The sequence below is a fragment of the Xenopus tropicalis genome, chromosome 2 (assembly GCF_000004195.4).
Source record: "Xenopus tropicalis strain Nigerian chromosome 2, UCB_Xtro_10.0, whole genome shotgun sequence".
In the NCBI taxonomy this organism is placed as follows: Eukaryota; Metazoa; Chordata; class Amphibia; order Anura; family Pipidae; genus Xenopus; species Xenopus tropicalis.
In genome coordinates, this window is record NC_030678.2 from 12,047,974 (window position 1) to 12,069,260 (window position 21,287).

Consider the following 21,287-nt stretch of genomic DNA (forward strand, 5'->3'; position numbering starts at 1 on the left):
TCTATGGGCAGGGCTCCCTTCACCTCCTGTATCGGTTACTGATTGCTTTATATGTTACTCTGTATGTCCAATGTATGTAACCCACTTATTGTACAGCGCTGCGGGGTATGTTGGCACTTTATAAATAAATGTTAATAATAATAATAATAATAATCTTGAAACTTTTTAAAAATTAGGTAAAATATTTTTGAAAAATTTGAACGAAATGGTGTTGTTTTCATTTTGTCTTTGCCTAAATCACTTTCTTTTTTCCCAGCGCTTTTTCTTTTCTTTCTGCCCCCCCCTTCCTTGGTTTCTTTTCAAGGTTCCTTGGGAAAGGTTTGATGAGCCCATGGAGGTAGGACAGGTCTGGGAGGACTGGAGTTAGTTTTCACTCATCCATGATTGGAGAAAGAAAGAGCCTCATTCAGACTTACACACACACTGGGCTGAACCTATTCCCAGAGCCTGTGAGTCAGTCCGTTCCCCCCCATCCACATGCAGGCAGTTCCCAAACTGTACACATTAGCCACTCACTCACACGAAGAGATTACACATTCAGACTGGCGGCTGCTCCTGCTGGAGTCACCACAACATTCAGTCCAGCCTCCCTCTATCCACCCTCCTTCCCACTCTGCTGCAGTGGAAAAGTCTCCATCCACGGGATCTGTGCTCGCGTCTATCCAGCAGACTCGGTAAGTTCTTGCTACTTTTTTTTTTTTCCTTCATTCTCAGCTGATGTTGGCACGGGATAGAGTCAGCCGTGGCTTCAAACTTTCCGACGGGCATCGCCAAAGAGAGGAGAATTCTGGTAGCCAAAATGAAATTTGGACGGATTGATTTCACAGCAACAAGGCTTATTTATCCCCTTTGCTAACTTATATTTCTGCTGAATTCTGTCGCCGGACTTTGTAGCAGAGTTAGACGTCACAATGGGTACAGTGTTGGTCAAGTTTATATATATTGGTAATGGGATTTACTGTAGAGCAGGGGTCCCCAACCTTTTATACCCATGAGCCACATTTAAATGGAAAAAGTGTTGGGGAGCAACACAAGCATTAAAAAGGTTCCTGGGGTGCCGATAAGAGCTATAATTGACTATTTGGTAGCCCCTATGTGGACTGGCAGCCTACAGAAGTCTCTGTTTGACATTATACTTGGTCTTTCTGCCTCCTTATCAGAAAAACAAAAATAAGCCCCTGCTTTGAGGCCACGGGGAGCAACATCCAAGGGGTTGGGGTGCAACATGTTGCTCACGAGCCACTGGTTGGGGATCCCTGCTGTAGAGGCTCTGTGTCATTAATTAATGTAGATATAGACTGGTAACTGGTATTAAACATACGTGTTTGACAGCTTCTTTTACGTTTCTCTCTTTTTTAAAGAGAAGGAGTAGCTTGGGATGTTTTTATGAAAACCTGTAACTTGTATTATCCAGATGGGATTCTATTTCCCTTCCCCAATGTTGTTTTGGTTGTAAGGAACGGTGACTGGGATGAATGGTGATGCTTAAAGCAGAAAAGGAAGGAGTATGTGACCTTGTCCTAAGTCGTAGGCTTTGCACTGGGAATAAAGGGCTTCTTTAACTCTAGCTTTAGCCCTTGGGGCAATTGTCTCTGGGGCATGGAGGGTTAAGCTCCAGATGCTCAGGTTTTATTTATAATGGTCGCTACTTTCATAGAAAAGCATGCCTTTACACGAGAGTCCAGTCGGAATATGACTCAGCCAATTGTACGGGCCGGCATTGATGTGTTTCAAGATCAACCTTTTCCCACTTTATTTGACTCCCCGTTGACAGAGGGGCCTTGTTAAGCCCCGGCCACGTACTGTATTATATCGCACCTTTTGGTACAAGCAGTGTCTCGCTGGAGGAGCATGAAAGCAGATAGGGCACTTATAGGTTTGGCCAACGCAGGAAGGTCAAATTCCGAGTGGGTTTATTAAGAAAACATGCGGATCGGTCACTGGGGAGAACAGTTCAGCTTTCTCTCTCTCGTCGGTAACTAGAAGTGCACGGCGGGGGTCGGAGAACTTAACTTGTTACAGATGCACGGCTGAATCAATTGCCCAATACATGTGGTGTCATTAGTAGCAACATTAGTGCTTTGGGGTCCTTTGTCAGCCTTGACGCTCACCCTAGCAGTTGGGGGATACCAACTCTGGCCAGCCTGATGCCTACGACGCAGGGGGGTATGTGCTTTCCAACTGCTCGGGGGTCGCAAGTTTGACATCTTCTTGGTGGAATTTATTTGCCTTGAACAGTGGCAGCTTATTTTGCTTGTAACTTTCAATTAATGTAGAACTCTGCCTCCCCCATATGTAATAAAAGGCGCTAAGTTGGCCCAAAAGCAGTAGCCCAAAGCAACCATTGAGAAGTTTGCTTATAGACAGGTGACCAGTAAATCCTACCTGCTAATTGGCTGTTAAGGGTTACTGCTCCTGGGTGCTACAGGAAGCTTCAATGATTATTATGATCTCGGTGGGTCTTGGATATATCTGTGCAAGGGTAGAAAGTGGTGGCTTTGGTAGAGGGGTGGCAGCATTATATGGCATTAGGCAATCACAAGTGGATCACTTAACTTGGACTTGGCTATAGACACATATTACCTTGTTAACTTGGAAATGAGTCTCCATCACAAAGGACTTCTAACCAAATGTAAGAAAATAGCAGTAATATAGTAAATCTACCGAGGCCAAGAGAATATCCTATGGCATTGTTCGACCCTTCTATAAAACAATTCTGACTTCGCTTTTTTGTTGGTAAAGAAATAGTCAGTGTGTTTTGTTACAGTCACAGTACCTTCATCAGGACACCCACAAACACATAACCCATAACCCACCAGTGGGGAATGGAAACCCCCCTAATTAGCAGTGCAGAATAGGAACAAAGGCTAGTTATTGGGGTTATATATCAAGAAAGTGGGTCAGCACTTATAGACGTTGCTTATGGGAACCAATCAAAAATTAGCTCTGATCAGTCTATTGAATTCAGAATTATGAAAGGAAATATTTTATTGGTTGCTATGAAGTAGGTTGAAAGATACATGGGCTGATAAAGACTGATAACTTGGCCTTTCAAAGTGTAATTGGGCTGTGTATGGGGTCAAACCAACAGCCAGTCCAACCAATATAGTGTCGCAGTGTCGGACTGGGACCCCAGGGGCCCACCTGCAAACCTTAGACCAGGGGTGCCCAGACTGTCACCCTGGGATCTACTCTTGCCACCTGGCCTCCGTCATGAGATCTACCCCAGTAAAAATTGTGCGACATCTGGCGCAATAAGCAAGAAAAAGTATCAATCGATGTTTAACAAATACACATAGCAATATACAAATGTAGTGCCAAATTCACATTTAATGCCCACATAACATTATTCAAGTGCCAACTTCAGGTTTAATGTAAAAGGAATGTAGTAGTTTTTACTTCCCTTCTTCATGGCCCACTTTGTAGTCTGACACAGAAACATACTGTATATAAAGTGGGAACAAATATATATAGAGTGGGGGACGTCATCCCACTGCATTCCACCTCGATGTCTACCAGAAAGTTTAAAGTGGTCTACTGGTAGACCACGATCTACCTTTTGGGCACCCCTGACTTAGACCCCTAGGCCCACTCTCCAAACTATTTTTCCTCCTTTCCTCACTCAACCACTTTATTCTCCTAGTCTCTTTTATTTACATGCTAGCATCTATTCTTCCATCTATTTTTTCCTCTTTGTTCCCATTCAGAAATAGAGAATGACCATGAAACAGGCCAAATGGTCAGGAGCAAGAGGCCCACTGACACCTGGGCCCACTGGGAGTTTTCCTGGTATCCTGATGGGCCAGTCCAACACTGAATTTAGGGTCAGATATCTGTTGGGCAACATGGTTCTCAGCTGATGGGTCTGTATAGGCCCCTTTATGATTCAACCACTTGTGGATACAGTGGGGGCACCTGAGCCCACACCCTCAACAGGGCCCGCTGGAGCTGGGATAAGGCCTATCAAGGGTGGCATGGCTGAGGAGATTTTTCTGTGTCTGGAATTCCAGAGAATAGGGGGCAGCCGAGGGCTCGGATGCACATTTTGGCACTATTTATGGCACTGTGTGGGTAAAAACTGGGGCTGGCTAGTTTTTGCTGTTGATTGTCTGGAGGACAGAGGTGCAACCATAGATAGAGGGGGGTGGCAGGGGGTCTAGGTACATGGCCTACACCCGGGCCTGGTTGCCTCTAGCTACGTCACTGTGTGGGCAACCTGGGGTGTTCTTGCCAAACCTTAAGTCTTAAAATATCTTCAACCATAAGACGCTGTATCTCTCAAAGGTGCTACTTATTAAAAATAGGAAATAGCGACCATTCGCTAAGAAAAACAGGTTGTTTTTATCTTCATATTTCCAGTACTAAAAGGCATACTAAAAGAACTTGTGAATTTTACAATGGCAGATACCAGCAATGCATTGTGGGTGGCAAAGTTTTGTTCTAGCAGAATGTTGGCCTTAGTGGCAGGTAACTTCTATGCAGTTGCTGCCCGGGCCCCTGAGCCCTGGGTATCAGATGAGGTAAGCAATATGGCAGCTCCCCCCGGGGAATATTTGCAAATCCTCATAATAAATGTACTGTGTATAAATAAAAAGAGACTGCCGTACGTCACTGTCTATTAAAGGAAAAACATTTGCAAGATCCACCCTATTAAAAGCAGGGTATATTTTCCTTTTTGCAGTTTCTTAATATAGAAACAGTGCTGCTGTGTTTGCACTCACGCCCTCCCCAGCCGCTCCAACACTTTATCCGCTTATTCCTTTCTTACTGTCGCAGTTTAACCCTTTCTTAGGCCAGAAGGACGCAGGGTGACCTGTCTGTCAGTGCCTATATCGGAAAGTCTCGCGGCAGTCACTTTAAGCGTTAGCTCTTGAGACCCTGCTGGCATGGGATTCCCCCCTATGGCTGGGCGAAAGGGTTGGGACTGAAAATTCATATTTACTTCCAGTCCCTCTGCCCCTTGTTGTTTACCTCCGTGACCACATTAGACAAGCACTTACCATACTCTGACCTGCGCTTCCTAACCCCGTACCCTGGCAGCCTATTGCTTTCTTGCTCCTTTACTTACACAAGAACAGTGCGGAAAATTCAATATAATTTTTTTTTTAAAAATGTTATATATATAGATATATATTTTTTTCCCCACAATACCGGCGTAATTATAGGAGATGTGTTAAAACAAAGGCAACTGCAGCCCTGGGCCATGCCAGCCGGGCACCCTAGCCAATCTTGCTGGCCACTTCCCCCCCCCCCCCAAGTATGTGTATATATGAATATGGGGGACAGGTAAACAATGTGCACAATCATGTGGTTAATTGCATCATTTTTGGTGCTTGGCTTTTTAAATGACTCTCTGTGATTCTATGGCTGCCATTTTGCTGTGCCAATTGATGCACCACACTGGGGTGGTGGAATTACCGCTTTTGTTCCGGGTGGTAGTAGCAACAGGGTTCTACAGCATCAGTAACAGAAGAGGCAGGAGGGACACAATTGGTACAACTATATGGAAGTGCAAGGAGAGTGCCCTTTGGGCTGTATTCATATACAGTATTTCCACCTGAGGGACTGGGGTTAGGCAGCAGGGGCCTAGGGTGCAACCATTATTAAAAGGGGAGGGTGTGCAGTTCCAGAACATGTTTATTGGATATTATAACTGTTTTATGCAACCCATGGATTCACCTGTACCTCCCCCAGTTATGGCACAGACTTGCCACCCTTGCTTTGGGGGCCGAAGGTCTTTGGCACAAACATAATGTATGTATGTATGTATGTATGTATATCTTTATTTATAAAGTGCTGCTTATGTACGCAGCGCTGTACAGTTGGATACATTAATACAAACAGGGGGTTATTAAGATAATAATAGATAAATACAAAGTATAACAATAAATACAGATAAATACAGTTGCAATAAGTTAAGAGTCAAAGACACGAGAGGATAGAGGTCCCTGCCCCGTAGAGCTTACAATCTATATATTTGTATATACATAAGAGGCATTACTAAGCATTGAATATAACTAAGCTTTATTTATAGGGATTGGCAATATGTATATGCCAACAAACTCCAGGCCAGTGATCCCCAACCTTTTTTTTTTACCTGTGAGCCACATTCAAATGTAAAAAGAGTTGGGGAGCAGCAAAAGCATGAAAAATGTTCCTAGGGTGTCCAATAAGGGCTTCAATTGGTTATTTGGTAGCCCCCTATGTAGACTGGCAGCCTACAGAAGGCTCTGTTTGGCAGTACTCATGGTTTTTATTCAACCAAAACTTGCCCCCAAGTCAGAAATTCAAAAATAACTCCCTGGTTTGGGGGCACTGAGAGCAACATCCAAGGGGTTGGGGAGCAACATGTTCCCCCCGAGCCAGTGGTTGGGGATCACTGCTCTAGGCATTTCCCTGCAGGAACAGCCCCCTACATTTGCTCAGCCTGTATGGAGTCCGCACTATAAACCTATCCCCCCTACTAAGTTCAGTCCTGCAGGGAAATGTTAAGGTACAGCAGCCTTTTAAGCACAGGTATAATGGCAGCACATAGGGCCGTTCCAATGCAGCAACACAGTCTATTCTAGGTTTATTCCATCAGCCATAGTCAGTCTGCGATGAACCTGGAAGACTGGTGTTAAGTCCAATTCCGAGTCAGTAGAGCAACGTGGGTTTGACATCTGCAGTCTGTGGGCTTTTCCAATGCACGGAGTAGAACTGACAGTGCAGTTACGCGGCCCCAATACAATATATAAGCGAAATGTACACAGTAATGAAAGAGCTGAACATCAAAGAGCCGCCGTAATGCCGTGTGATTGGGGGAGAGGTAACTGTACAAGCATATGGGGGAATAGTGGGCCAATCCCATGGATCAGTATCCACAGCCGGACTTAGTTATACTGTATATGCGGCTGCAGAACCAGAGCAGATTCTCTAACCTTTAGCTGTGTGCTTAGGGGGAAATTACACAACTCCCCCATTGAGACATTTCAGTGTCAGTTACATCAACTATATCTCTTAGAGAACAGATCCCCAACCTTTTTTAACCATAAGCCACATTCTAATGTAAAAAGGGTTGGGGAGCAACACAAGCATAAAAAGGTTCCCAGGGTGCAAAATAAGGGCTGTTATTGGCTATCTGGTAGCCCCCTATATTGACTGGCAGCCTACAGGAGGTTCTGTTTGGCAGTACTTTGGGTTTTTATTCAACCAAAACTTGCCCCCAAGTCAGGAATTCAAAAATAACTCCCTGGTTTGGGGGCACTGAGAGCAACACCCAAGGGGTTGGGGAGCAACATGTTGCCCCTGAGCCACTGGTTGGGGATCACTGTCTTAGAGCCCCCCCGAAATAACCTGGCAATTTAGGCCTACTCCCATGGCAGTTAGATAGTATAGAATTTTATATAGGCCAACTGTAGACATAAAGGTGGTCTGATGGGAAATGTCCTTGTCTGGGGCCCACTGGGAGATCCTCTGGTACCCTGGTAGGTACTGGGTACCCCAGTCTGACTATGGACACATCAAGAGGTTTATATGAGGTGTATGTCATATAGTCTCATTTTTCTAACACAGCTTAGGTAATGGTACATATATATATATAAATAGAATAAAGGGTAAGTAAGCAAAGGCCACAGCCTTGCTCACAAGTTGTAATAAAAAGCACAAGTTGCTGAGGTCTAGTGACCCATATGAACCAATCAGATGTACATATTCAAACAGTTGACCAGCAAATGCTACTCGAATAGTTGCTAGGGGTTACTAGTCTGCTTTGCACCATTTATTGACCTTGTTAGTTCTTTTTTACTTTCCAAAATAGTTGTATTCCAGGCCACACAGGCCACACCCTGGGCCGTTTTAAGATTTCTTTATATTTTGGGTTGACTTGTCGTTTAAATGGGTTGTTTACCTTTAAATTAACTTTCTGAGACAATTTGAATTTGTTTTTCATTTTTTTATTATTTGTGGTTTTTGAGTTATTTATTATTATTATTTTAGCAGCTATGTGGTTGCTAGGTTCCAAATAACCCTAGCAACAAGGCATTTATGCAAAATATGAGTCATTGAGATACCTTTCATACAAGATTTTATACTAACTATTTCTATTGGTTCAGCCAGTGCTTTTCTTAGGGCAAATGTTTTTCATCTGGGTGCTGATCAATTACACAGATACGTGTAGGTTTGGGCACTGGGTCACTTTCCTGACCAATATGGTTCTGTGTCTATAGTAGGTGCTGGTATTGGCTTGTACAAAGGTTCTAGGCAGGAGAAGTGGAAGAGTTCTGGATTGTGCGCCATTTTGGCCTATTGGTGTCATTTACAAAGGTAATGCAATTTATAAAGGCTCGTGTGTCCGAACCCGCTCCTGCCATATGGTTTCCATTGCGCCCAAACTGTCTCTTCTGACCAATGGTGCCAGACTGCGCCTACTGACACTAGGGATCCCTGGAACTACTGGCGCCACAGCAGGGTGCACCTAAAGGCGCAGCAAACTTGTGCCGAGTGAATCAAGCGGCACATAAATAGGGTGCTGGTACAGTATCAGGGGTGCCATTCCTGGGCCCAAGTTACACAAGTTGTGGTGCCCTAAATGACACTTGAATACGGGGGGGGGGGGGGGGGTACTGCATTGTGGGTAAAAAATGGTGATTGGCATTCAAAAAGTGCATCTTGTACCCTTCATAAATGAGCCTAAATGAGCCTTGTGAACTCTTGTTTCTCTCCCCCAAATGTCATGGGGTCTTTCTCCCTTTACACTGGGGGGGATTTTCTGTTTATAATTCACTGACCTGCTTCAGTTTATCTTCTCAAGCTGTTGGCCCTAGCCATGTTGCACTGCTCTGGGTCCCCACTTACCCAACTCACAGATTATTAGGGAGGCACCCTTGGGGCACCCTTAAATGAAAGGGTCAAGTTGCACCTTCTAATTACACCCCTAAAATGGGTTTAGGCGTCAGAAGGTGTCCAGGCCACCAAGCTGGTCTTCTACATCTTCTCCATGTAGTTGGGTTGGTGCTACACCATGTTCCCTATTGGCCAGACTGCAATCCTACTGACCAGAACTCAGCAATAGAGTCAAAGCTGAAGCCTGAGTAGGAGCTGCCATAGGGTTCCCTGCCTTATCCTTTATTCATTATGAGAACTTTAAGCAAAACCAGTTGACTGTAGAACAATGGCCTCTGAGGTAATGACAAATAGAACTGCCATTAGATTGTTATTTTTTCGCTAATGCAGGTATGGGACCCGTTATCCAGAATGCTCGGGACCTGGGATTTCCATAATTCGGACCTCCTATCTTAAGTCTGCTCAAAAAATAATTTAAACAGTAAATGAACCCAATAGGACTGTTCTGCCCCCAATAAGGGGTAATTATATCTTAGTTGGGATCAAGTACAGGTACTGTTTTATTATTACAGAGAAAAGGGAATCATTTAACCATGAAATAAACCCAATAGGGCGGTTCTGCCCCAATAAGGGGTAATTATATCTTAGTTGGGATCAAGTACAGGTACTGTTTTATTATTACAGAGAAAAGGGAATCATTTAACCATTAAATAAACCCAATAGGGCTGTTCTGCCCCAATAAGGGGTAATTATATCTTAGTTGGGATCAAGTACAGGTACTGTTTTATTATTACAGAGAAAAGGGAATCATTTAACCATTAAATAAACCCAATAGGGCTGTTCTGCCCCAATAAGGGGTAATTATATCTTAGTTGGGATCAAGTACAGGTACTGTTTTATTATTACAGAGAAAAGGGAATCATTTAACCATTAAATAAACCCAATAGGGCTGTTCTGCCCCAATAAGGGGTAATTATATCTTAGTTGGGATCAAGTACAGGTACTGTTTTATTATTACAGAGAAAAGGGAATCATTTAACCATTAAATAAACCCAATAGGGCTGTTCTGCCCCCAATAAGGGGTAATTATATCTTAGTTGGGATCAAGTACAGGTACTGTTTTATTATTACAGAGAAAAGGGAATCATTTAACCATGAAATAAACCCAATAGGGCTGTTCTGCCCCAATAAGGGGTAATTATATCTTAGTTGGGATCAAGTACAGGTACTGTTTTATTATTACAGAGAAAAGGGAATCATTTAACCATTAAATAAACCCAATAGGGCTGTTCTGCCCCCAATAAGGGGTAATTATATCTTAGTTGGGATCAAGTACAGGTACTGTTTTATTATTACAGAGAAAAGGGAAACCATTTTTAAAAATGTGAATTATTTGATTAAAATTGAGTCTATGGGAGATGGGCTTTCCCTAATTCGGAACTTTCTGGATAATGGGTTTCCGGATAAGGGGTCCGATACCTGTACTTAGTAAATAGCACATAAATACTTAGTACCTAAGCATAAAATTGATCCCCACGTCTCCGGGTAAGGGGCTTTCCGGCTGTACTTGATATAATAAATAAAGCCACGGCGCACCACATGTTTCTGGGCTCTGCGTGAGCCTCTCGTGCTCCGTCCATACTGCGGATTGACAAATGAACAAATGTTTAGGTTGGCAGAACTTTTGTTAATGATCCCATTGCTGCTTTTCCATCCCACGGAACAGAAGGGGGTGAAATGGAAGCGAAGAGAAGGCGCGAGGGCAAAGCAATAGCCTGAGGGGGCGCTGACCTTTAATGGTTCTACTCAGTGTCGACCCCAATGACCTCGGACTGCAGCTCCCTTTGGTGAGCGGAAGCCAAGCAATTAGGCCCCAAACATGAAGGAAATAAAAGTCTATTATCACTCAGCGAATGTGAGCAAAGTTTTCAGTGATTTAAACCTCAATGTGTATTGTACAAAGGCGCGATACGGAACTGACATTTATATTCGCTTATTTATCTATTAACCCATGCATGGTTTGGTAAGGGCCTGAGGCAAAACAGACAGTGAGGGGCACCATGGTGTGTATATTGTGGGACTGCCTACCCTATCCTTATTATTTAAAGTAGGGGGTACATTATCCCTTATAATATGAATGATATTCAAAATTCCCTGTATATCTCAGCCGGCAGCCTTGTGCCTTTATACTGGCACATAACCCCTCAGTGACTGCTAATATCCTTATCATTTACAGTAGGGGGTACATTATCCCTTATAATACATGAGTGATACTCAGAGTTCCCTGTATAACTCAGCCTGCAGCCTTGTGCCTTTATATGGGCACAGAACCCCTCAGTGACTGGTAATATCCTTATCATTTACAGTAGGGGGTACATTATCCCTTATAATACATGAGTGATACTCAGAGTTCCCTGTATAACTCAGCCTGCAGCCTTGTGCCTTTATATGGGCACAGAACCCCTCAGTGACTGCTAATATCCTTATCATTTACAGTTGGGGGTACATTATCCCTTATAATACATGAGTGATACTCAGAGTTCCCTGTATAACTCAGCCTGCAGCCTTGTGCCTTTATATGGGCACAGAACCCCTCAGTGACTGCTAATATCCTTATCATTTACAGTAGGGGGTACATTATCCCGTATAATACATGAGTGATACTCAGAGTTCCCTGTATAACTCAGCCTGCAGCCTTGTGCCTTTATATGGGCACAGAACCCCTCAGTGACTGCTAATATCCTTATCATTTACAGTAGGGGGTACATTATCCCTTATAATACATGAGTACAGAGTTCCCTGTATAACTCAGCCTGCTGCTTTGTGTATAACTCTGTTCCGTATAACCGTTATATAATGAGAGAGACAAAGAGGCTGTGAGACAGGGCTAGGGGCTAATTATAAAGCAAATATATAGACAGTAACTATAATATATTACTCACTAATGTATGTAATACTCAGTTGCACTTTGATTCATATATTTGAAAATGCAATATGTTTTAAATTCTACAAAAGCCACAAACACTAAAAAAAAAATGTGAAATCAATCAAGGGATTTCTTGGGAATGAAGGAAGGGGGGAAAGAAAGGAGTCGGGCCATTTGGTAGGAGGGAAGAAAGGGATATTACATTGTTAAAGTTCATTCCTCGCCTCACATTATTCATCCCGCTAAAGGAAAAGTCCATATAACTTGCCCAAAGTGCTGTTTTTGTTCTCCGGCTAAGGTTTAGCTCCCAAGACTGCCAATTAAACCATTCCATAAATCCTCTATTATAGGCAGTAAAAGCTAATTTTAGATTTCCTGCCCCGCTGCAGCGCCGTGCCTGATTGCTACCAGTCGCCCCGCCGCTCCACCTGTCGGGTTTGGGTGGGAGCACCTTCTGCTTTAGATATACACATATATACATATAATGAATTACTTTAACCCCTTGCATTGTGAATAACAAGAGCATTTGCTTTGAGTTGCCAACATCCTCCTCATTACCCAGATTTGCTCTAATCTGCTGGTTTGCCCACATACAGGCGTTTTCAGATGCTCAGAGACATCAAGTTCAACTGCACCCTCTTGATTCTGGCCATTCCTTCTGCTCTAAAGGCGGCCATACACGTAAAGATCCTCTCACTTGGTGAGGTCGCCAATCGAGCGGATCTTCTCCCGATATACCCACCTACGGGTATATATATTTTGCTCGATCGAATTATAACGGCAGCAATGGGGCAGTCGGTTCGGGGACGGCATCAACGAGCCGATGCGGTCCCCGATCCGACTAAATCTTTTTACCTGCCTGATCGATATCTGCCCAATTTCAGGCCAGATATCGGTCGGGCAGACCCCTCGTTCCTGCCCCTACACGGGCCAATAAGCTGCCGAATCGGTCCAAGGGATCCATATCAGCAGCTACAATCTGAGAGCTCTGGCGTGTGTATCTTATCATATATTATATGATTAAAGCACCCTTGGAGCTTGAGAGCCCCCTTAGCCAACTGCAAGGTTAGAGATATACATTGAATTATCAACCATTCAGCTATTGTTCCAATAACGTTTAATTTAATTACCTAATTTTTTAGGATTAACTGAGGTCTGGCATGATTCAGAGAGATGGCATATTACTAATGTGGTGCCACTATTCAAAAGCGGATCCCGCTCTCAGCCTGAAAACTGTAAGCCTGTTAGTCTGACATTGGCAGTAAAACAGCAATTGGAAGGGTAAATCAGGGATTAGATACATGACTACATTGCAAATAACAATACTATGAGTTTGTGCCAGCATGAGTTTATGAGTAACAGATCTTGCCAAAATAATTGAATTGCCTTTTATGAGGAGGTGAGCAGGAACCTAGACTCTGGGATGGCAGAGGATGTGATCAACTTAGACTTTGCTAAAGCGTTTCATACAGTACCTCACAGAAAGTTAATGATACAATTGAGGCCTGGAACATAATATTTGTATTTGGATATAGAACTGACTGGAGGATAGATAACAAAAAGTTGTGATAAATGGAACATTTTCTAATTGGACCGGTGTTGTTAGTGACCGCAGGGGTCCTTGGTCAGACTCCTATTTGACTTTTAGGCTAAGGTTCACATAACTAGCTCTCATACAATCCTTGGTAAGGCCTCACCTTGAGTATGGGGGGGCAGTTTTGGGCTCCAGTCCTTAAGAAGGAGATTAATGAGCTGGAGATACTTGCAACTAACCTGGGAAATGGAATGAAGGGCTGGGGTTGCTTTCTCTGGATAAAAGGTACTTGCGGGTACAAGGCAGCCTTGTCCTTACCCCCTGCCCACCCAGGCTCTTTCATCAGAAAGTGATCTCCAGCTTTGAACAATCCTATTCCATTGCTTCCTATGGCAGAAATCTTTAATGATGGCACAGAGTTATATCAAGGAAATGAAGAATTTCCAAATATTATTGCCATTGCTTTAATGTATAGGGGCAACTTTATGGCTTGGAAGAAATTCATTCAAGTTATTTGTCTCTAAATAATGCTGGAAAAGATTCACAAACCGTCATTATGACTTAGGGAAAGAAAATAATTCTTGGGAAGAAGTTTAAGAACTGCCCAGTTCTCCTTAATGTCCCACTGGTGGTACCATCAGCTGCCCGGGGGTGCAGTCATATGGGGGTGCATTCATACCCACTGGCTCTGTATTAATCATAACTGGCAGATGGTGAGGGACACCCATTACACCAAGGCTCCAACTGCCATAGACCTGCTGTGTGTATCGGTTTGAAAGGATTTGGACATTGGGTCAGTTTCTATGATTGTCAATCCATATCCCTCAGATTTGCTCATCTCTAGTGGTGGGCGAAATGTTTTGCCAGGCATGGATTTGCAGCGAATTTCCACGTTTCGCCGATGGCGGATTGTTTCGTGAAACTAATGAAAAAATTTGCCGCGGAAATATTCGCCGCGCGTCCAAAAATTGTCGCGGGCGAAGAAAGAATAGCCACGGGCGACAAAACAATAGCCGTGTGACAAAACAATAGCCGGGTGGCAAAAGAATAGCCGGGCGACAAAACAATAGCCGCGGGCGACAAAACAATAGCCACGGGCGACAAAACAATAGCGTCACGACAAAACAATAGCCGCGTGACAGAACAATAGCCGGGCGACAAAAGAATAGCTGGGTGACAAAAGAATAGCCACGGGTGACAAAAGAATAGCTGGGCGACAAAACAATAGCCGCACGACAAAACAATAGTCGCGGGCGACAAAAGAATAGCGGGTGACAATTTTTTTTGACGCGCGACATTTTCACTGTTTCGCGAATTTCTCGCCGTTTCTCGAATCTTTGGAAAGATTCGGAAATTTTTCGGCGAAGCAAAACGGGACAGATTTGCGCATCACTACTCATCTCTTTTCTAAACTGAACGCAGAAGGCTATTGGCTGACAGATGGCAGAGTTTGTTAATATGACGCACTGAGAATTATATGTTTGCCTTTGTCTCCTGATACATCTATTTGTACATATCTGTCTTAATCCTTTTATCATCTAATAAATAAACGAGCGTGGAGTAAACACTGGACAAACAGTGCAATAAACATTCCTCATCTGCCAAAATAGATTTTGCCTTCAAACTCCCTCCGTCGCACACGTTTTTACTGATTCCTACAAACTGAGAGGCTCTGAAACATCTGCCATTAGGGTAAATGAATACATTGTGTAAAATCCATATGGAAAATGGACCCGGCAGAGCTAGAATATCATGAAAAAAATTGCTGTTGCCGAGTTGCTGCTTAGCCGGCCACACACGTCCTCATTCCTTCCCTTGTGTTTTATTGTATTTATTTAGATAGCGCCATATGCTTTATAAAACAAAACAGGGTATCAGTTAATGTAAATTAATAGAATTAAATCCATAAGTGATAAGAAATTTAAGACATAGTGGGAATGAGTTAAGGTGGCCACACAGTGTCGCCAAGCGAGCGGATCTTCTCCCGATATGTCCACCTATGGATGGGCGAAATGGGGCATTTGGCATAGGCACTGTTGGATCAGGGACCCATCGTTGGTGCCCATACATACTCCTATTGGTCTAAAGGACCGATATCGGCAGCTACAATTGGCTCATGTATGGCCCCCTTTACTCCCCCAAAGAGCTGAACAGTATGGTTGTTGATGTGTCTATGGGCCCCACTAAAACACCATTAGCATTAAGTCAAAACATAAAACCAATGACTTGATTCCCTAGGGTCATTTTCCACTCCAGAACTGCAAAGGAGTAAACAGGACCGCCATCAGAAATCACGGGGCCCCTCACAACAAAATTTTCTGGGCTCCCCCCCTGCTCCCACCAGCATCCTCCAGCTCCCCCCCCAGAGACTTCCTGCGGCTCCCCTCTTGATATGTGCCCCGGCTCCCACCTGCATGTGCACAGCTCCCTCCCAGCGTTCTCTTGTGGCTCCCCCCAGCATCCTCCGGCTCCAGCCCCCCCCAGCGACTTCCTCCAGGCTCCCCTGTGGCTTCCTCCAGCTCCTCCCCTGCGACTTCCTGCGGCTCCCCCCTCTTGATATGTGCCCTGGCTCCCCCTTGCATCTGCACAGCTCCCTCCCAGCGTTCTCCTGTGTCTCCCCCCAGCATCCTCTGACTCCAGCCCCCCCCAGCGACTTCCTCCGGGCTCCCCTGTGACTTCCTCCAGCTCCCCCCCCTGCGACTTCCTGCGGCTCCCCCCTCTTGATATGTGCCCTGGCTCCCCCCTGCATCTGCACAGCTCCCTCCCAGCATTCTCCTGTGACACCCTCCAGCATCCTCCGGCTCCAGCCCCCTCCCCAGCGACTTCCTCCAGGCTCCCCTGTGGCTTCCTCCAGCTCCCCCCCAGCGACTTCTGCCGGCTCCCCCCTCTTGATATGTGCCCCGGCTCCCCCCTGCATCTACAAAGCTCCCTCCCAGCATTCTCCTGTGGCTCCCTCCAGCATCCTCCGGCTCCAGCCCCCCCCAGTGACTTCCTCCAGGCTCCCCTGTGGCTTCCTCCAGCTCCCCCACCCCAGCAACTCCCTCTGGCTCCCCTGCAGCTTCCTGCGGCATCCTCCCCCTACCGCTCCCCCGGCTGCATCCTCTGGATCTGTGCCCGGCTCCCCGCTGCATCTGCACATTTTATATGGTTGCGTATGGACGCACGGGGCGCAAGCAATCAAATTTTATGCTGGCCACCAATGACAGGGCCCATAGTTCTGAGCAAAAAAACTGTATCACAGCCGGGTCCCCTTTAAAGCGACGACATCGTCCGGGCCCGGGGCAACTGTCCCCCCTGTGCCCCACTGATGGCGGCTCTGGGAGTAAACGAAAGCCTCATTATCAGTTATCTAAAAGTATTGGCCATTCAGTGCAGACATACGAGTCCTCAGGATGACCAGTCAGATATTCTGTTCTCTAATTCTAACCCTATGTAAGGGAATGCCTCCTCTAGGTTCCTTAATCAGCCGGCTTCTGCTACATTATTTCAGGAGTCAGAACCAGAAGTAAAAGGAATGTAAACTGACAGAGGGATAATGTTTTCAAAAGCAGTTACATTGACAAACAACTTTATTTATATTGGAACATTTCTAAGAGATACCAAATATCCCCACAAAAATTTCTTTTCATTTTGAAGAAGGACTACTACTAATGCCTCATGTTAGCCTATACAGACGGCTGGAATTCTTCTAATTCTTCCAATTCCAGGGTTCCCTCGGCACGCTATGTCAATAGGCGCAGCAGACTTGCACCCACATTTGAACACTGTTGAAATGAGGAGCCCCAAAAGCAATGCCATCCCCACTACAAACATCTGAGCCACAGTTCAACTGCACTTCATTTTGACACCTTGGGGGTCATTTATAAACACTGGGCAAATTTGAACCTGGGCAAAAACCCATGGCAACAAATCAATTCGCTTTAATTATTCCGCCTGCAACTGGCTGGGAAAATCTAATCACAGACTGGTTGCTATGGGTTACTGCCCAGGTGCAAATTTGCCCACTGTTTATAAATGAGCCCCATTAAGAGCAATTAAATTGATCTCTTCATGGACTATTTGATTGTTTTAAGTTAGCAAATAGGCGCTATTTTTAAATATCACCCTAAAGGTGCCCATACACCTTCAGATCCGCTCGCTTGGCGATGTCTCCAAGTGAACGGATCTTCTCCCAATATCCCCACCTACAGGTGGGGGATATTGGGAGAATCCAGGCTAATTCAGTCGTTTGGCCCTGGGGCCAAACGATCAAATTATAATGACGGGTATAGGTAAAGTCTGTTCGGGGACCACATCAACGAGCCGATGAGGTCCCCGATCGGACTAGATTTTTTAACCTTCCCTATAGATATCTGACCGATTTCAGGCCAGATGTCGGTCGGGCAGGCCCATCGGTAGTGCCCATACACGGGCCGATTAGCTGCCGAAACAGTCTAAGGGACCGATATCGGCAGCTAGAATCAGCCCATGTATGGGGACCTTAACTGGCCTTCAGGCTGAGCCCCGCCACCCTACCAGCCATCCCAACAGTTTGGGAACCAAGGCTAAAGGGGAGCCATTTAGTTAGAAGATTACCATGTATTTATAAACTTAGTATGAAGGTCAAACAGAGTGGGATTTGGGGGTGCTGCTCTCTCTATATATATATATATTGTTGAAACACGGCAGTGTTTTCATATATTTTTAGACTTGTTTTGAGTTAAGTGGGACAACAGTTGCCCTATAGAATAATGGTGGCCATATACCTTCAGATCCGCTCGCTTGGTGATGTCACCAAGCGAGCGGATCTTCTCCCAATATCCCCCAACTATGGGTGGGCAATATCAGGTGAATCCAGGCTAATTGGGTCATTTGGCCCTGAGGATAAGTTGGATCAGGGACCGCAGCAACGAGCTGCTGTGGTCCCCGATCCGACTAAATATTTTAACCTGCCCGATCGATATCTGGGCGATTTCAGGCCAGATATCGGTCGGGCAGGCCTGTCGGTAGTGCCCATACATGTGCCGATAAGCTGCCGAATCTGTCTAAGGGACCGATAGCGACAGCTAGAATCAGGCCGTGTATGGCCACCTGAAGACTATGGGGCAGATTTACTAATCCACGAACGGACCGAAAGCGTCCGAACGTGTTTTTTCATAATGATGGGTATTTTTGCGACTTCGCCGTTACGACTTTATCGTATATTTTCTGCGACTTTTTCGTCGCCGTCGCGAAAAAAACGGGTTTTCAATTGCTCAATACGAAAAAATCGCGTCGTGACGGCGACGAAAAAATCACGCAAAATACGAAAAAAAACGCGCCGGCGATGAAAAAGTCACAAAATTTTCGTTTCCAATCCGATTTTTTCCCATTTGGATTTGTGGGTTAGTAACTGTGCCCCTATACGTTGATAATGTTGAGTTATATCTAGTGATGAGCGAATCTGTTCCGTTTCGCTTCGGCGAAAAATTCGCGAATCTTTGAAAAGATCCGCGAAACGGCGAAAAATTCGCGAAACGGCGAAAATGTCGTGCGACAAAAAAAATTGTCGCCCGCGGCTATTATTTTGTCGCGCGGCTATTGTTTCGTCTCCCGCGGCTATTGTTTTGTCGCGCGGCTCTTGTTTCGTCGCCCGCGGCTATTGTTTTGTCGCGCGGCTATTATTTCGTCGCCCGCAGCTATTATTTTGTCGCACGGCTATTGTTTTGTCGCGCGCGGCTATTGTTTCGTCGCCCGCGGCTCTTGTTTCGTCGCGCGGCTCTTGTTTCGTCGCGCGGCTCTTGTTTCGTCGCCCGCGGCTATTATTTTGTTGCGCGCTATTGTTTCGTCGCCCGCGACTATTCTTTTTTGACACCGGCGACAATTTTTGGACGTGCGGCGAATTTTTCCGCGGCGAAATGTTTCATCCGTTTCGCGAAACAATCCGCCAATGGCGAAACGCGGAAATTCGCCGCGAATCCATGCCTGGCGAAACTTTTCGCCCATCACTAGTTATATCTAATCTGTGTGTGTCTTGCTCGCCTTGAGTCAGCACCAGATACAGTTTATATAATCAATCGATATTCTAGTTACAGTCAACTATGATGCATCTTACAGCAGCCAATAAGTTTGTCATGGTTATGAGTTAGAACAGTCCCCACGGTTCCTCACTGACCTCTCCTTTCATCGTTTTGTTTTTAATACTGGTACTTGGATAAGCTATTTATATTGTTCCTCTCAGATCTCCCCCCGTCCTCTATCCAAACACTGAGATTAAGACCCTAGCCTCTATTCTTCCTTCACTGTGCAGAACGTCTGAGTCCCATTCAAACTTCTCAATTACTTTCATGATTTCATTTCGACCACCACTCATGAAATGAATGGACCTTTTATTTGTTTGATGGATGGCATTGTAAGGAATTAGCAACCTCTGCATCTGGAACAGATTAAGGGTCCTGCCTACAGTGCGGCTATAGGCAAAGTACATTAAAAAAAAGGGGGGGGGTGCGTGCACTTTTGGCTATTTTATTCCGTAAACTGAACGTGCCCATAAGCACAACAGGATCCATTTAAGGAGTAACGGTATCAGAAATCTGACCCGCGCCGTAGCATGGAATGTTTGTGTACGTACGTGGCTCGGGCAGAAATATAAAATCCATTTGTTGAGCGGTAAATAGAAAACACAATGTGCCTACAAAGAATGTTATACATTCTAGCCATGCTTCTCAGGGAACAGTAGCTCAGGTTTCATTGCGAGGAGCCAATAAAGGAAACACGCTCTTCCATATTTTGCCTTCGGAGGAAATATATTACAAGTCACAATTGAATGTTTTGTTTGCCTGCAGGTAATCTGATTGGCCTTAAGCGTTGGGCGTTCTTCCCGATAGAAATTCGGCCAATGAGCTGAAACGCGAAGCGAGGGATTATAAACTCATTAGTATCTGCCTGTGCTCTGACAGCTTCTTATATGTTACAGCAAGTACTATCGGCAATGACCTGCCTCGTGACAAAATGCTCAGGAGAAAGGGTATTTGTTTCACGGGGACACAAACATAGAAAAGCAACACAATATGGGGTAACTCCTAGGGAAATGGGTTGAAGGATCGATCCACTTGGGTTGGATTCTGGAGGAAATTGGCGGAATGAGAGCCTCGGGGGCGGAGGGACTGGCTGTGCAGATCATTCATTGTGTTAGGGTTCGAGAATGAGAATGTAGAGTCTTTGGAGATCATCGTCTCAGACATAAACCAGCGCCAGGTTCTTTTATATCCATCTTGGCTAAAGGCCTGCCGCTATGAAAATAGAAGTTTTGTGTAGGACCAACAATAGTACTATGTCCTATAAAACTTAGCTTCTTCCACCAAACTGCGCATCTTGCCAAACACTATAAAGACCCTTAGTATCATATTGAGTTGCTGAGTAGCGATGAGCGAATCTGTCCCATTTCGCTTTGCCGAAAAATTTGCGAATCTTTCAATTCCTTTGACGAGTGAGACAATTCTTTGGATGAGAGAGACAATTCTTTTTGACGCACGACAATTCTTTTGACGCGGATGACAATTTTTTGGACAAGTTTTATGCGGCAAATTTTGTCACCCAGTTCGCAAAAAAATTCCATCAATGGCGAAACGTGGAAATTTGGCGCGAATCCATGCCTGGCGAATTTTTTTGCCCCATCACTACTGCTGCGCTGTACTTAGGACCTCTGATAAATATCATTGGGACCCCATGGAAAACATACAAAAAATACCCTATATATTAGTGATCCCCAACCCCTTGGATGTTGCTCCCAGGGGCCTCAAAGCAGGGGCTTATTTTTGAATTCCTGCTTTGGGGGCAAGTTTTGGTTGCATAAATACCATGAGTACTGCAAAACAGAGCCTCCTGTAGGCTGCCAGTCCACACTGGGCTACCAAATAACCAATCACAGCCCTTATTGGCACCCCAGGAACCATTTTATATGCCTGTGTTGCTCTCCAAATCTTCTCACAGTTGAATGTAGCTAACCAGTAAAAAAAAGTTGGGGATCCCTGCCATAAATATTCT

At 44.9% G+C, this 21,287-nt stretch overlaps 1 protein-coding gene across 2 annotated transcripts in view; it reads left to right on the top strand.

Moving 5' to 3' along the window:
- The first annotated feature begins 408 nt into the window (after window positions 1-408).
- The window catches only part of erg (v-ets avian erythroblastosis virus E26 oncogene homolog), a 176,572-nt gene continuing 155,693 nt past the window's right edge, over window positions 409-21,287 (top strand). For both annotated transcript variants that reach the window (XM_012956554.2, XM_012956555.2), the window contains exon 1: window positions 409-674. In XM_012956554.2, coding sequence (XP_012812008.1) covers window positions 478-674 — 197 coding nt within the window. In that variant the 5' untranslated portion in view covers window positions 409-477. The remainder of the gene's footprint in view (window positions 675-21,287) is intronic.